The sequence below is a fragment of the Vulpes lagopus genome, chromosome 1 (genome assembly GCF_018345385.1).
Source record: "Vulpes lagopus strain Blue_001 chromosome 1, ASM1834538v1, whole genome shotgun sequence".
In the NCBI taxonomy this organism is placed as follows: Eukaryota; Metazoa; Chordata; class Mammalia; order Carnivora; family Canidae; genus Vulpes; species Vulpes lagopus.
Genome location: NC_054824.1, coordinates 122,165,954 through 122,181,644, shown reverse-complemented (window position 1 = coordinate 122,181,644; position 15,691 = coordinate 122,165,954). Strand labels below are relative to the sequence as shown.

The following is a 15,691-nucleotide window of genomic DNA, read 5'->3' as shown; positions in this document are numbered from 1 at the left end:
TGTTGAAAGAAAACAAGAACTCTTAACTTTCGCAATCAATGCTGTATGGAGATCTAAAAGCTGGGGAATCCCTGGGTGGCTCAGCAGTTTACTGTCTGCTTTTGGCCCAGGGCATGATCCTGGAGTCTCGGAATCGAGTCCCACATCAGGCTCCCTGCATGGAGCCTGCTTCTCCCTCTGTCTCTGTCTCTGTCTCTGCCTGTGTGTGTGTGTGTGTCTCATGAATAAATAAATAAAAAATCTTTAAAAAAAAAATCTTAAAGCTAAGGAAGAGGCAATGAGTCAGAAAAGTACAGTGCATTTGTAGCTAGAAGTTTACAAAAACATTGTCATCTATTTCTAATTGCACTATTATTATTCACTGGAATAATTTTCCCTTGACTTCCAGGCTCCAATTTTTTAAAAAACTTTCAAGAGTTACAATTTTATGGACTTTCCTGGTAGCAGGGAAAGGGAAGAAATGAAAATGAAAGTCAGATCAAATTCATGTAGGTGAGATTAAGACTAAAATTTTTGTCAATGATAAAATTATCTTTAAGAGGACACTGACCGATTCTGTGATGGTATGGATGGCTTTTTCATATGAAATATTTTCAAGAAAGCCTTCTGGAAATGCTTGTGACACAATGGATACAAAAAAGGATTGACAAAGGAATTGAGCCATTGAAGCCAAAATGTGATTTCGTACCCAACTATTTGAGGACGCTGTTCTAGTGGGTAAATTGAGCGAATGATGGTGAACAGAGAATAGGGAGCCCAGCAAACGGCAAAAACACCTAGGAGAATGGCCAGTGACTTGGCTAATTTCCTGGCTCTAAGCAGTTCAATATGTTCCCTTTGGTGAAGACACAGGGAATCAGAATGGGTGAGGGAAGCCATTTTGGAAGTAATTATACTGCTATTCATCTGGGCTCTTAAAGAAAGCAAGAGATTGCTCTTTCTTTCATGTCTTTTCAAAGGAACAGATGGTGCTGTTTCCTTCTGTTCAGGAAGAGATGTTCTTGGAAACAGTCCACCCCTAAGTAAGGATCCACAGTTACTGGAAGAGACAGAAGAAGTGAGTGTGGGCTGGCTTTGCCACCGACTGAGATTGCCACGCTTCCACAGGCTCCAGTATATGTACATGTTGAAATAGGCCACCGAGAGGACTGGGACAAGGAATTCAAAGAATGACGAGATGGCGAGGATGTACCATCTGGTAAAGAATCCAGGTTCACAATCCTTCTCTTCCACGACTCTGAAACTGGAATTCTTCCAAGACTCTGAAACTAGAATGATTGGCCCATGCACTAAGAAGGCCAGGACCCAGACTGCCACCATCAAAGACACAATCTTCAAGATCCCAGTGTGTTGAGCTCTGTAAGAAACCTAAAAGAGACCAAATAAATTGTTTCAATATAATGAACATATGTTGATTGCATAAGGCATATCATAGGCCCTCAGAAGTTTCAGTGCTATGCAAGAGGGAAGTTACCTAGCCCTGGATAACATGATATGGGCCAGGACAGAGGGTTCAGTGGAGCTTGGTCCAAGGTGCAGACTTTCTTAGCGACCTACCAGAAGGAATCTATTAAACCTCTGGCCCTCTAGAAAATGTTAAGATCAATATCTAAAATAAGAATGCAATGTTTCCTACTCTACAGATACTAATCTGAATGGTGGAACAACTGAAACTGGGTGCCCCTTTTCACAATGTTTCTCAATCTGCCAGCTGGATCATGATCAGAATTTTTCTTTTAATGAAGTAGAGCAGTCAATGTCAGAATGTTTCACAATTAGATGAGTTTGTATTGTTTGATGAAACTTTTGCTTTGGGAATGTAGATATACATAGAGAGGGAGAAACACATGTACTGAACCCCCTATCAAATGGTTTTCGCCTGCGGTCACAGTCAAACAAGTTTGAATGCCACTGTCTTTTTTGATTCTGATATTTAGGAAGAATCTACTCTGTAGTTTACCCAGAGACTTCAAGGTGGTGTCAAAAAGAGAATTCTTACATCACTCCCAAGGAGATGAACACCCCCCCACACACACACACACACACACAAAGTCTAAAGCTGCTATGGAGAAATAATAGAATGTTACTGAGCATTACCAAATCATTTCTTTCTATAAACATTTCCACTTGACAAAAATGGTGCCAAAGCTGTGGTGGCCAGCCACTAGGAGAGACATGGCTGTGGCAAGGACCACAGTCTTTTTTAAAGGATGAAGAATGCTCTAGGTCTGCTTGGTCATAAAGACTGGCTTCTATAAGGGAAAATGAGGTTCTATGAGTAAGGATTGCTCTCAGTTCTCAGGGCCCATGATCTTTGATAGATCCTGAAATCTTTAAAAATATTTTCTATAAGAAATCTGAAAGGTCACATAAACACATTAACCAAGAATTTTTTTAAGGGGACCTGGAACAACCTTCCTAAGCTTTTTTAGATCAGTAAGTTCCTTCCAGCTCATATGTTCTATATTTCTCTGATTTCCTCACTCAAGGGAAAGGAAATGATTTCCCCCATGAAACTGAAACATGCCTCTCTTTCCACCGTTGCTTATGTATTATTTTCTCTACAAGTCTCTAAATTTCATGCTATGGTGTGTTTTCTAATTTCTATTAAAAAGGTACAAAAATGCCCAGCACTGTCTTTCTTTGATGGATTGTGCAGGCTGGGAAGGGCTCACCAATTGGCTGGAGGTAAGAAGAAGCAGACTTAAAAAAAAAAAAAAAAAAAAAGAAAGAAAGAAAGAAAGAAAGAAAAGTTATTTTTAAAAACTGCAGGGAAGTGGGTTTTTTTTTTAAATTACTGATATTTCTGAGGCTAAGCTAAAATGCATATGGTGCTGACCACAAGTTCCCATATACAATACACTTTTTTACCTTCTGCTTCTCATGCCACTAATTAATATATCTCTTGCACTAAATCTAATGATTATGAAGATGGTAACAATACCCAGATGGTCATAAAACTGCATTTAGTTTTTTAATTGCTCTGTTCAGCCTTTGTAATGATGTGATGCAATATGCTGGAAAGTGATCTCTTTTCTATTATGCATAAGGTCAAATGGGATAATGGACATCCAAGGGAATTGAAAGGACAATGCCCATCTCTTCATCTCTGGGTAGCATTTTTGATAGATAGCTCAAGCATTGCTTGAATCCAGGCCCAAGCCAGTTGGAGTGGCCTTCCTGAGATCAATCAATGGCCCAGTCCTCACCCAGGACAGAATATGTTCATTGTTCAGGATATTGCCTCTTATCCTGCTTCCCTACCCACACCAATAAGATATCCAAACATTCTGTCAATCAAGTTTCTTTTATAAGGCAGAGCAGCCCCCAGAACTTGCTGGTGTTAATAATGAGATGAGATTGCAGAGCCATTCTAAGCACCTGTTGCAGGTTGAAATGTGTCCTCCAAAGAGATACATCGGAGTCCTAAGACCTGGTACCTGTGTGTATGACCTCTTTGCAGATATAATCAAGTTAAGATGAGGTCATATTTAATTAGGGTGAGCCCTAATCCAATATGACTAGTGTCTTTATAAGAAAGGCACAGACACACAGGAAGAACACTGTATCAATGGAAGCAGAGACTGGAGTGACACATACGAGCCAAGGACCGCCAAGGAATGCCAAGGATGGCTGGTAATATTAGAAGCTAAGAGAAAGGCATGGAACCAGCAGCAGAGAGAGCATTGCCCTGCCTACACTTTGATTTTGGACTTCAGGTCTCCAAACATTAAATGTATTCTGGAGAATAAATATCTATGGTCTTAAGCCATCCAGTGTGCAATACTTGATTACAGCAGTCCTAGGAAACTAGCCAGCCCCCAGCAACAATATTTTAATGGTCTTGATTTTACTGTTAAGCTTCCTTCTTCATCTTCAGGTAAAAAATAAGTAAATAAATAAATACTCTCCACTTACAATCTTAATTCTACACACATTTTAATCCCCACTCCTTCCAACTACACTGTTCTACTTTCCTGCATCCACTCTTGTTTCAGCCACACAGAAATCTGCCCCTCCAGAAAATGTGTCTGAGCACTGTAGTCATGCACTGCCATCTGCACTGGGCCTTCCTTTTCTGAATTATTGTCAGATTTCCACTTCTCAGGCCTAGCCCACAACCTGCCTTCCCATATTGTCTCCTCCACTTTGAACTACAACAAGAACTCAGCTTCCCCATAACTACTTCCTATGAGCTCCAGTGGTCTTTGAGGGCTTCCTGGCTCACATGGCTATATTTGAACTATTAGCCAACAGAGATACAAGAGCTACCTGTGTATCCCTTGCAAACATCCACGCACTGGTATGTGGAGCTCTTGTTACACACTTGACTCTGTGCTATGTACTAAAGATCTTAGATCCAGCTGACCCAGGCCTCATCAAATTAGAACCTACATGGCCAGGGGAATTCCTCAAGGCAAGACTAGGAAACAAAGCCACTCATTCTCTCTCTATACCTCAGTCCTCATGTCTCTGTGACTTCTAACACTTGTCCTAACTGTACAAAGTGTCCCTTGCCTTTGCACAAACCCAAGATAGACTCAAGAGCTTGAACATCCAGCAAAGGGATGTCCTAGTGAACATTAACTAGGAACATCCAGTGAAGACTAAAAAGAAATATTAACTCAGAAAAAAAGGGAAATGTTTAAGTATAAATCGGAAATATTATTAATTAAAGCACTTTCGAACATTCTGATGGACTCAAACTAAGAAATACATTATATTATTTTATTTTTTTAAGAAATACATTTTATATCATAATTAAGTGCACAGACAGAAGTACTCATAAAATAATACCTACATTTATTATGTAAAAAAGATACTCTGATATTTTATACTCTATTTTTTAGTTCTGTTTTACTATGGGTTTTTTTCTCTATTTTTTCTTTAAAAAAAAAAAAAAAAAAAAAGCTGCCACAACCCATGAACTGACTTCATAACTCAACAGCCTACAATGGAAAACCATGTGGATCACAACCTGCAATTAGAAAATCATGAGCTTAGAGGCATCTGAATTGCTCATCCAAGCTAATCTGTACTCTCTCCAGAGTTTGTGTGCTACAAATTGCAGTGGGCCATGAAGTACCTGATGCCAAGTGTCTGGACCAACACATTCATTCTCCTCTTCTTCCTGACAATATGGCAGCTCAGCTAGAGACCACATTTCCCAGCTTTTCTTGCAATGAGATGTGAGACCATATGACTAAATGTCACCAATAAAATGTGAGTGGAAATGATTGTATGATTCTGCACCACTTGGTTTAAAGAAAATCCCTTACCCTGGACTTCTGCCCTTTGCTCATCCTTTCTAGAACCTGGAGTGACAGCAACCTGACCTTGACCATGGAGAGTAATGGTCAAGAGCAGAATAATGACTTAGAGCAGGGATCAGTGAACTAGTGTCTATGAAACAAATGTGCCCCACCACCTGTTTAGATCAATTTTCATTGGAACACAATGAATGAATCATTCCCTTTTATTTTTTTTAACATATTATGTATGGCTGTTTTTGTGACATAATGGTAGATTTGAGCAGTTGCAACAGAGACCATAGGTTCCTTTATAACAAAAGTTTGCTGACCCCTGCCCTAGAGGGTGCAGAGCCACCCTGTTAACTTAGGTTCCTAGATGATTTTCTGAGCAGAAGCTTTCCTGGAATGTTCTGTGAGAGAAAAAGAAATTTCGATCTTGTTTGAGCCTCATCTTTGTTACTGCAGTTGATCCTTGCCTTACGCAATATACTCTTGTCTGCTCCAAGCTGTGCAGCCCTCCCAAGTCAGAGCTGTCACTGTCCTCCCAATACTTCCAACATGGCCCTTAGTCTACTCTGCCGAACCCATCTGTTTTTAGATCTTTCTCCACATTAGCCTGTTGTGCTCCTCAAAAGTGGAGACTTATCCCAGCACTTAGCAAAATCACACAGTAGTAGCCCCTAAAGATTTGAGGGGAGTGAAGGAGGTTTCCTATCTAGGTCTCAAAGACTTCAGATTACTGCTCTGTATTGCTATACTCCTGTCACCCTCTGTCTTTACTTGCATCTGCCTTGTATTTCCCCTTGTTCTATTGCTGATAAATTTAGCATTTGCTATTCCAAATCTTACATCATTTCAGACTTTCTTGGCATGGATCCTACACAGGCTTTGGGACTTGATCTTCCAGGCTGGTCCCACTGTCTGACCTATAGCTTCTCTGTATATTCTTTTTTCCTTTGGCTATTTTCTCACAACATTCAAAAGTCTGGGCATCAGGATGCCTGGGTGGCTCAGTGGTTGCGCATCTGCCTTTGGCTCAGGTTGTGATCCCAGGGTCCTGGGATCAAGTCCCACATGGGGCTTCTCACAGGGACCCTGCTTATCCCTCTGCCTGTGTCTCTACCTCTCTGTGTGTGTCTCTCATGAATGAGCAAATAAAATCTTAAAAAAAAAAAAAAAAGTCTGGGCATCTTTCTACTTGCCCACGAGGTTCCACCTGAGGAAAATCTTCATGTCTTAGTTTGTGTAAGGAATGGAACTGATAAGCCTACTGTGACTCTCAGGTATATCCAATCTACTGCGGACTCAGTCTACCACTTCTGAAAACTTGCCTTGGATTATTTTTTTTTATGTCTTTCCACTTGAGTGGTATGTAGAGGAGTGAATGACTTAGCCAAATCACACACAGAAATTGTTCTCTAAGGGCCAATGAAAACTTTGTGCCAAATAACAGAAGGATAATCAGGATCCTCAAAGGTTTGCCAACTAAACAAAAAATTACACGCAAAAAGGTTTTGCTTGTGGACCCAAAATGTGTAAGTACATAATCTTCTAAAGAAGGTAAATTAATGTTTTCACTTACAGCATTCGAGACTGACTGGTATCGATCATAGCTGATGAGAACAATGTTATACACCGATGTTGTACACAAAAGATAGTCGGCAATGAGCCAAAATGCACAGAGTTTATTTCCAAAGTCCCAATCAAACAGAGTGTGAGGGATGTACAAAGGAATGGAGATCATACCTGTACAAGGAAAAATAAGGAAAAAAAAAAAAAAGCATGTATCAATGAATACAAAGAGGCATAGGCATACAACACAATGACATACCTGAACTGACTAAAACTGTCTTGATTATAATTTAGAAATTCATGGTATTTCATTAACAAACTCAAGACTGATTACCTACACATTCCTTAAATACTATTTTCTTTCTTAAATACCATCTTTGCAATGGCTATTATAAATATCATATGTTTCCTTATTACTTTCCAAATTAAGCTCAGGTCTCAATCTGCATCTCCAGCCATATACAGCACAAGTCATCTTTATGTTCATGATCCAACCCAGACAGAATAGGCCAGCCTTCCCCCAAACACAGCCCACAGTTTCACATGTCCTTTGGCAACAGCACTCTTTCTTCCTAGAATATCTTCCTCTCTTCTACTGAAAAGTCTATTTATTTCCATCTCATTCTTCATTCAGTTCACAAAAATGACTACCTCCTTGTCATCTTTCTCAGAACTTCCTTGCCAGAAGTAACCCCTCTGTCACCTGCACTGTGCTGGCACTTTGCTCTTTGCTCCCTCTCTCATGTACAAATACATTCTATTTTGGATCTCTGTCATCTTATCATGTATTTCTCCTGAGAGATGGGACCTCAGTTGTAAATTGATCTTTGCATTTTTCACAACATTGAGAGCTGACCAATGGCTGATACATTTAACTTAAATAAGTTAATAATAGCTGATATGTATTGTGCAGTTACCATATGCCAGACATCATGCTATGTCTGCTGCATATATCATCTCATTTAATGTTCATAGAAACTGTCTGAGGTAGAAACCATGGTGACATCGCTGATAAAGAACTTATAGCTCAAGATGAAGACATAATTGCCCAAGGTCCACTCCACTAGTAAACAGAAGATTGGCTTTGAAGCCAAGCAGTGTGATTTCAGAACTCCCAACTTTAACCACTGCACTTCATTGAGTGAGCAAATATGTAAGTGGTTCAGCTCTGCACAGAAATTGCTTAATTATGAAAAATGACTAAACGGGGCTCCCTTTCCTTTAGCTTTGTTGGAATTTTTCATTGTGATGACATTTCAGACAAGTGACACTACTCACTAAGAATCTAATCTATTAAGAGGAAGGAAGCTCAGTGAGAAACTTCATATTTTATCAGGCACTTGGCAAGATGTCCTATTTTCATTTGAAAATCAAATTAACCGATGATGAAGAACAATAGTAAAGGCAAAAGAAAGGAGAAGGATGAAGGAAACCCTGCATTCTCCCAAAACTAGATGACATGAGGATATAATGGTGTGGTTTCAGCACCAGTGAAAGGGAATGCAGAATTTACTTTTCTGTACCTAAGTTCACATACAAAGATGAAAGACAAAGCATCATCGAGATGGAAGAGTTTTGTGGTCAGTTCTTATATGTAGTTCAATTTGCCTGCTTGTTTCATGCCTCGATTATATTTTTAATGATAACCAATCTTATTTATGGAGCCTTCCATCTCAAAGGGGCACGTGCATGCATGCATACACACACTTATGGTATAAAATAGGTAAATGAGATAAATCAAAGTACCTAAGATAAATCACCTGAGATAAATCAAAGTTTCTTCAAAACAGAGATATGTATCCTATTTTGGTCCAGAGTTGTGGCTTCCAGTATTCCCAAAATGAGTATTTTCCACACACACATGCTTATTTCCTCCACAGAATGACAAAACGTACAATGGCCAATAATCATTTGCATTACAGACACACTGTCTCTTTCAATGTTAAAGGGAGGGTGTGAGTTCAGTAATCTTGTCCACACATTTTCTGAATTAGATGAAAGAGGAAGGGTGTGTTTGGGTGTGTTCAAAACTTCAGGAGCTGCTTGAGACAGCAGTTTCAAATAGCCAATCCTCTGGCTTTAATAAAACCCTGCTGTCACCTCATGTTCTACATGATATTTGGCACAAATGTCATGCTTAGATCCTCCATCTTGTTGAGTGATGGCAATGTTTGTGGCTAATTCCAAAGCAGTTTCAAAAACTGAATCGTAGCTATTTCTAGGATACGCCCACTCTGAAGTGTTTCTATAACTGCCACTCTGGAATCATGCTTCTGAGTCAGACTGACTTGATAAGCAAATCTAAGAGTCAGTTTCTTGAAAAAAGCAATGTACCTTTAGCATGACAGTTTAAGGAGGTTAGGGGGTGGGAAGTGAGGGAAAACAAACTATATTAAGAGAAGGCAAAAAAAAAAAAAAAAAAAAAAAAAAAAAAAAGAGAAGGCAGTGAAGAAACAAAAACAAGGAAGTAAAGGAAGAAGGAGAGCAGAGCAGAAAAAAGAAGGATGAGAAGAAAAGCCCTGTTAAACCTCAGGCCATTTGCTCACCCCAGCCTGCTCCCTGCCTTTCCGTCTAACCTCCTGCTACTCCCTCTGCCCCTCACTCCCTCCACTCCAGATCCTCCTGCCTCAGATACACTGCACACTCACCCCTCAGATCCTTGCACTTGCCCCAGTAGGAAACGCTCTTCCTTTAGAGCTCCTTCTTATTCACTCTGATGTGTCCTAACCAGTGAGCCCCACCCCTGGCATTTAAATGGCAAACTCCATCTCCAGCACCCTTTCTCTCCCTCTTCCCTGCTATTTTTCTCACTAACAATGACCACCCTCTAAAATGCTATATAGTTTTATTCACTTATTTATATTTTTTATATGTCTCACCACCACCAGCAGCCCAGTAGAAATAGAAGCACCATGAGGACAGGGAGGTTTTTGTCCCTATTTTCACTGTTATACCCCCAGTATCTCAGAGAGTGCCTACTTCAAAATAAGCCAGCATTGGATAATGAGCATGGGGAAGCCCAATTTGCTTGAAAATTGCCACTATCTGGCATTGTCCCTTCTTTCCAAAACCAGGTAAGAAGCTACAATTTCCATGAGAAAGTGACAATCAAGAGTTGGAGGTAGCTAAAAACCCCAGTGAATTCTTTGGGCCAATAGGGGAATGTGTGGACAATGGTGAGTGCATAGAGAGTATTATGGACTGAATGTTTGTGTCCCCCCAAAATTCACATGTTGAAGCCCTACCCCTCAGGGTGGCTGCATTTGGAGATAGGGCCTACAAGGAGGTAAAGTTAAAGGAGTCTTAAGGATGGAGCCCTAATCCAACAGCATTTGTATCCTTATAAGAAGAAACACCAGAGAGCTTACTTGCTCGCTCTCTCCATGCACACTCAAAGGAAAGGCCACATGAGAACATATGGAGAAGGCAGCTGCCTGCAAATCAGGAAGAGAGCCCTCACCAGGAACCGAATCTGCTGGCACTTTGTTCTGGGACTTCTCAGCCTCCAGAACCATGAGAAAGTCGATTGCTGTTAAATCACTCAGACGGGCATTTGGTTGTGGCAGCCCAAGCTAACCAACAGAGAAGAGTCCTGAACTGAGGCATGAAGGGACTAAAGATAAACTCTGACCTCTTAAAACACGGTTCAGATTCTGTTGGCCCCAACCATCTCTGTCCTTGCAGATCCTGCCTGGCCATCTGTCACATGGTCATGTAGGCCCTAGGTGCCCACACACGTGTAGATGTGAGGAAGGAACCCATAGATGGAAACATAGTCATGTGATACCAATTTTATGGATATCTGCTTATAGACATAGTATTTTTTTTTTCTGGAAGAGTGTGCAGATGAGATATATTTATATCAATGTAGCTGGTACTGGAATTTCTTCTCAATAAATCTTTGCTAAACATTACATTCAGCCTGGATAGTTACTCAAGTGCCCCATAATTTAGATTTTCGATTAGAGGCCAGTTCTGAAACCTGTGAGAAGAGGGCGTTCGGCAAAGCCCACAATACCTAGCACACGCAATACTCTAGGCTGTCACCACGTGGTTCTGGAGATCAAGGTCTCTTCACCAAAAGAACTAAGAATTTCTGCCTTACAACTACAGGAAAGTTCTCCTGAGTTCTCCCCTGGCCCAGCACCACCATCATGAGCCTATAGGCTCAGAGCCAAAAAGCCCACTGCTAAGCATGACTAAGGACAAAGAACAGCCCCAACACCAAACTCTCCAACTCCAATCTTGTTACAGAAAGTTCTCAGAGGCTGTCCTAATTTCTTATACCATCATGGCAAATACTGTTAAATAAGTGGGCCTCTGGATGAAGCATGGCAAATACTGTTAAATAAGTGGGCCTCTGGATGAAGCTGGGAAAGGGAAATATCAAGGAGGAGACTGGCAGATTAACAAAGATTCTGGCTTGTGTCTGCTGTCGTCAACTGCAAAGCCATTCCTTTTCCCATCCACCTGCCAATGGAGGGAGACCCTCAGGAGTGTTGAATAACTACACCAGCAGGGATATTTCCCTAAGACAAACCACATCTTTATATTTGGTGTCCAAGCACATGGTGGTGGGGCTGCCCTGATGCTTCCATTGGGCCATACCAGGAAACCCTCTGTGCTTATCTAGTACCATCTTTGTTCAAAAGCTTCAGACCTCAGGCTCTTGTGGTTGGGTATAGTTTTACCCCATCCCTCCCTACTGCCACTCCGTTTGAGTTAGTCAAAATACATAATCAACTTGAAGTGTTAGGTATTATCTAAAAGCTGTACAATTCTGTGAAGAAGGCAAAGAGGGAGAAGTATATTTATAGCGAATATTCTCTTCACATTAAATATAATCATATAAAAAAAATAAATATAATCATATAGTTATACATGTGCCTGTGATTATAGAAAATGATATGGAAGGATCTACCTCAAGTTGTTAATGTGGGTTACCTGAAGGGGCAGAATTGAGGAGAGAAATGGGGAGATTTTTGCTTTTTTTCAATACTTCTATGTGGTTCACCATCTTCATCTGTGATCCTTCTATGCTGTGACTCCACATCCATCTCTCCAAGCTAGAAGTTTTCTCCAGGACGTTTATCAGTACAATATCAGAAGCATTAGCTGCCCTCCCAAATGCCCCCTATTCCTATAAATCATGCCATACTTTTCTTGTTCCTAGAACTTAATCTTTATCTCCTGCTCAACCCCGCCCTTGCAGCTCTGCCTCCCCAACTTCCTTTCCACCCTCCCCACAGTCACTCAGAACCTCATCATATGACTTGTGCCTAGATTGCTGCAGGAATGTTTCCGAAGCCAAGCTGCCACCTGCTCTGGCTTCTGCCACCTGCCACATCTCTGCTAATGCCTCCAAGGTAAAGCCTCAATCCATCAGATCACTCTTCTGCTTTAAAAATCCAGATCCTCACATTTTTTTGTTGAAAAACCTCCAGTCCAGACACACTAGTATTCTAGGGCCTTCATTATATAGATTCCAACTACTCCAGCTTCATCCCCTATTGATCCCATACAGCCTGTCTGGAGCTCACACTTAAGAAGATGGACACGATGATTTTCTACCAGCATGTCTTTGCTGATTCTTAGAATACTCCTCTCCATCTCTGCCTATGGAAATTCTACCCATCCTCTGAAGTTCATTTCAGATGCTTCTACCCACTAACCAGATGTGCTTTCTCCCTCCTCTGAGTGCCCATAGCACTTGGTGGGTCCCTGTGGTTCTCATATCATACTCTATACTGTTGCAGTCACTCGTGAGCTTCTCTTATCCACTCTCCTACATTGAAACCTTACCAAAGAAAGAAATTAACCTAGTCTTCTGTATATGTCATTATCTAATCATACTTGAGTACTTAATAGTCCTTACACATGGTAGGTAATCTACTATCATTTGTGATCTTGGTTTGAGTTGTCATCTATCTGTAGAGAAATCAAAAGAGGACTAACATTTGTTGAGTAACCCTATGTTCCAGGCAACGAAGTAAGTATTTTATGAGGGTTTTTTTTTTCACTGTAAAATAAATGAAAGCATTTATGTAGCTATAGACACGACAAGTTAAATTATACTAGAAGCTCCTATAAAGCAATACCATCAGCTGACATTTCCACATATACTTATAAACCTAAATATACAAGGAAAATAGCTCCAGAAACAAATAAATCTTAGACTAAAGCAATTTTAGAACTATTCTGGACTTATTTTCATTCTATAAAAAGAAAATAAATTTTGTCAAGGAAAATTCTCCTACAAACCTGATTTACACATACATACTATTCCCCTAAAGTGGCATATAGTCTCTTCAGAATTTTAATCCTTAAACTTTTTTATTTTACCATCCCCAATTCTATACAGTCCCTTGAAATAACAGACACTTATTTTCTTTTTAAAGCTAATTTAGGGCAGCCCGGGTGGCTCAGTGGTTTAGTGCCACCTTCAGCCCAGGGTGTGGTCCTGGAGACCTGGGATCAAGTCCCACATCAGGCTCCTTACATGGAGCTTGCTCCTCCCTTTGCCTGTGTCTCTGCCTCTCTCTCTGACTGTGTCTCTCATGAATAAATAAATAAAATCTTTAAAAAGAAAAAAAGCTAATTTAAAGGTTTTAGAAAGAAGTTATAATTGGAAAAGATTATCTGAAATAAAGACATGAAACTTACCAACGAAGAAGTCAGCAATGGCCAAATTGAGGAAAAAGTAGTTACTTCGATGTCTAAGCTTTTTATCCACCACAAAAGCTAGAATAACCACAGCATTTCCTAGCATTATAGCAAAAGCTAGTAAGCTCATTAAAAATGCTAGAGTAATGCGAGTACTTAGTGGTAAAGTAATTGTTCCATTAGTAGCTGACATCACATCAAATGATGAAGAAGCTCAATAGAGCAAATTAATCCAGGAAGACAATTCTGGCAAGTATGTTTTCCAATCGGGTACCTAATATATATAGTCTGCTACTCATAACTATTTTTCAAGATCTAATGCTGATCTCATTGTACTTCCTGATTCTTGATAAAGCAATCTTGTGATAACAGTTTCCCTTTAACTGACACTGAAGAAGTAGTTTCCTAAAGATAGTGAAATGTTTTAGTGTAAACATTTGAATGTGATTTAACTACCTCCCCTTAATAGAGCAATATTACATAATATATGTGAAATATAATCGATTCAGTAAATAGATAAGAAATTGGGCTCCAATGAGACTTATTTTTTGAACTGGTATAGATCTAGTTAAAGATTCTTTTCGGATCATGATGGGATACCGGGGGCTGAATTCACCATCCCATCTGACAGAACCAAAAAACTGAGCAGAATATATGAAACAATGGTTGTCAGAGCACCGGACATCAGGCAATGAAGGACAGTGATCCCTGAGAAAAGGGGAGAAAATGAGATCAGCTGTGCAGCTGCCCCTGCTTACTGTCTTTTGTGAGTTTCCAGGGCACAGAGCAGAGAGGGGACATCCAGGAGGAGCCCCCAGCAGATTACTTGCAATGGGGAGATGAAGTGCAGAGTCAGGGAGTACCAGATAGGACTCTGCTGCACAGCTGCTATGTAATACATATTTTTTAACTGCACATAAGCTGGAAGTCTTGTGTGTAAGATGGTGCTTGTAATTTCTTAAAAATGTAGCTGATAAAAATAAAATAAATATTACATAGAGAGATTAGACTTAAGGTTGATTTGATTATTTTTCATTCATGGCATGAAAATTAATGATCATGACCTTTTTTAAAAATCTGAATGAGGGGCAGCCCCAGTGGCGCAGTGGTTTAGTACCGCCTGCAGCCCGGGGCATGATCCTGGAAACTCGGGATCGAGTCCCACGTCAGGCTCCCTGCATGGAGCCCGCTTCTCCCTCTGCCTGTCTGTCTGTCTGTCTCTCTCTCTCTCTCTATGAATAAATAAAGTCCTTAAAAAAAATCTGAATGATTTTTCCCATTTGTCACTCTCCTTAATCTTTATTCTTCTTTACATTCACTCACTATTAATTCACTAACAAGAGGTATTAGGAATTTGTACGTTCTTCCACAATTACAAAGTCCCTTTCAAAACTATCCAGTTTTTATGCCTAGTCAACTTAGAAGGCCTTTCTGTTAAAAAAGCAATGCAGCACTAGTTTAATGTAATTTCTTAATTCCAGAATTCTTAATTCTATTTTTTGTAATTTCTGTGGGAAGAGGAAGCAATCTAACAGGCTTAGAGATCTTGCCTTGTGCCTTAGGTTGTGGGGAATTGCCTTCACAGAAGTGGACTGCCAGGTAGGTAACATTTGGGGAAAATAATAATGACAAATCACATTGCGCTACATTTCATTCTCTTACCTTGTGTTGAGCCAACTCAACCACAGACTTGGTAGATGTGTAGCTCAGAATTCCATTTTAGGTACTCTATTTGAATTTATTTAAATTTACTGGTGTCAAATCGCTGTAACTTATGTGGCAGATCATTTCCTTTTCTATCACTCCTGATGTATACCTAACTGTTCTTTTTAAAGCATTTATGATACTTTAAAAATGTAAGTTTTGTAAATAAAAATAAATATAAAAGAATAAATCCTGAGGCACCTTGGTGGCTCAGTCCGTTAAGTGACCGACACTTGGTTTCTGTTCAGGTCATAAACTTGGGGACATGAAGTCAAGCTCTGCATCAAGCCCCACATTGGGCTCCATGCTTAGCACAGAGTCCGCATGAGACTCTCCCACCCTCTCGCTCTGCCCCTTCCCCATGATCTCTCTCACTCACTCTCTCTCTCTCTCAATTAAAAAAATTAGATCTATCAACTGTCTATTATCAGTAATCTTCATTGGTAAGCTCACCATTCAGTAGAACCTATTCACAAAGACTGTTTTATAATCATAGATTT

General features: G+C 40.1%; 1 protein-coding gene across 2 annotated transcripts; it reads right to left on the bottom strand.

Annotated features, from left to right (window-relative positions):
* Window positions 1-534: 534 nt before the first annotated feature.
* HRH4 (histamine receptor H4) lies at window positions 535-13,680 on the bottom strand. 2 transcript variants are annotated; one of them, XM_041747267.1, is made up of 3 exons: window positions 13,488-13,680; window positions 6,835-6,998; window positions 535-1,368 (listed from the first exon to the last, which is right to left on the bottom strand). In XM_041747267.1, exons 1-3 carry the CDS (start codon window positions 13,678-13,680, stop codon window positions 535-537), a joined length of 1,191 nt encoding a protein of 396 aa, XP_041603201.1. The 2 variants fall into 2 exon arrangements, with proteins under 2 accessions (XP_041603201.1, XP_041603276.1); XM_041747342.1 differs by lacking the exon at window positions 6,835-6,998 and having other exon boundaries at window positions 535-1,268.
* Window positions 13,681-15,691: the final 2,011 nt, after the last annotated feature.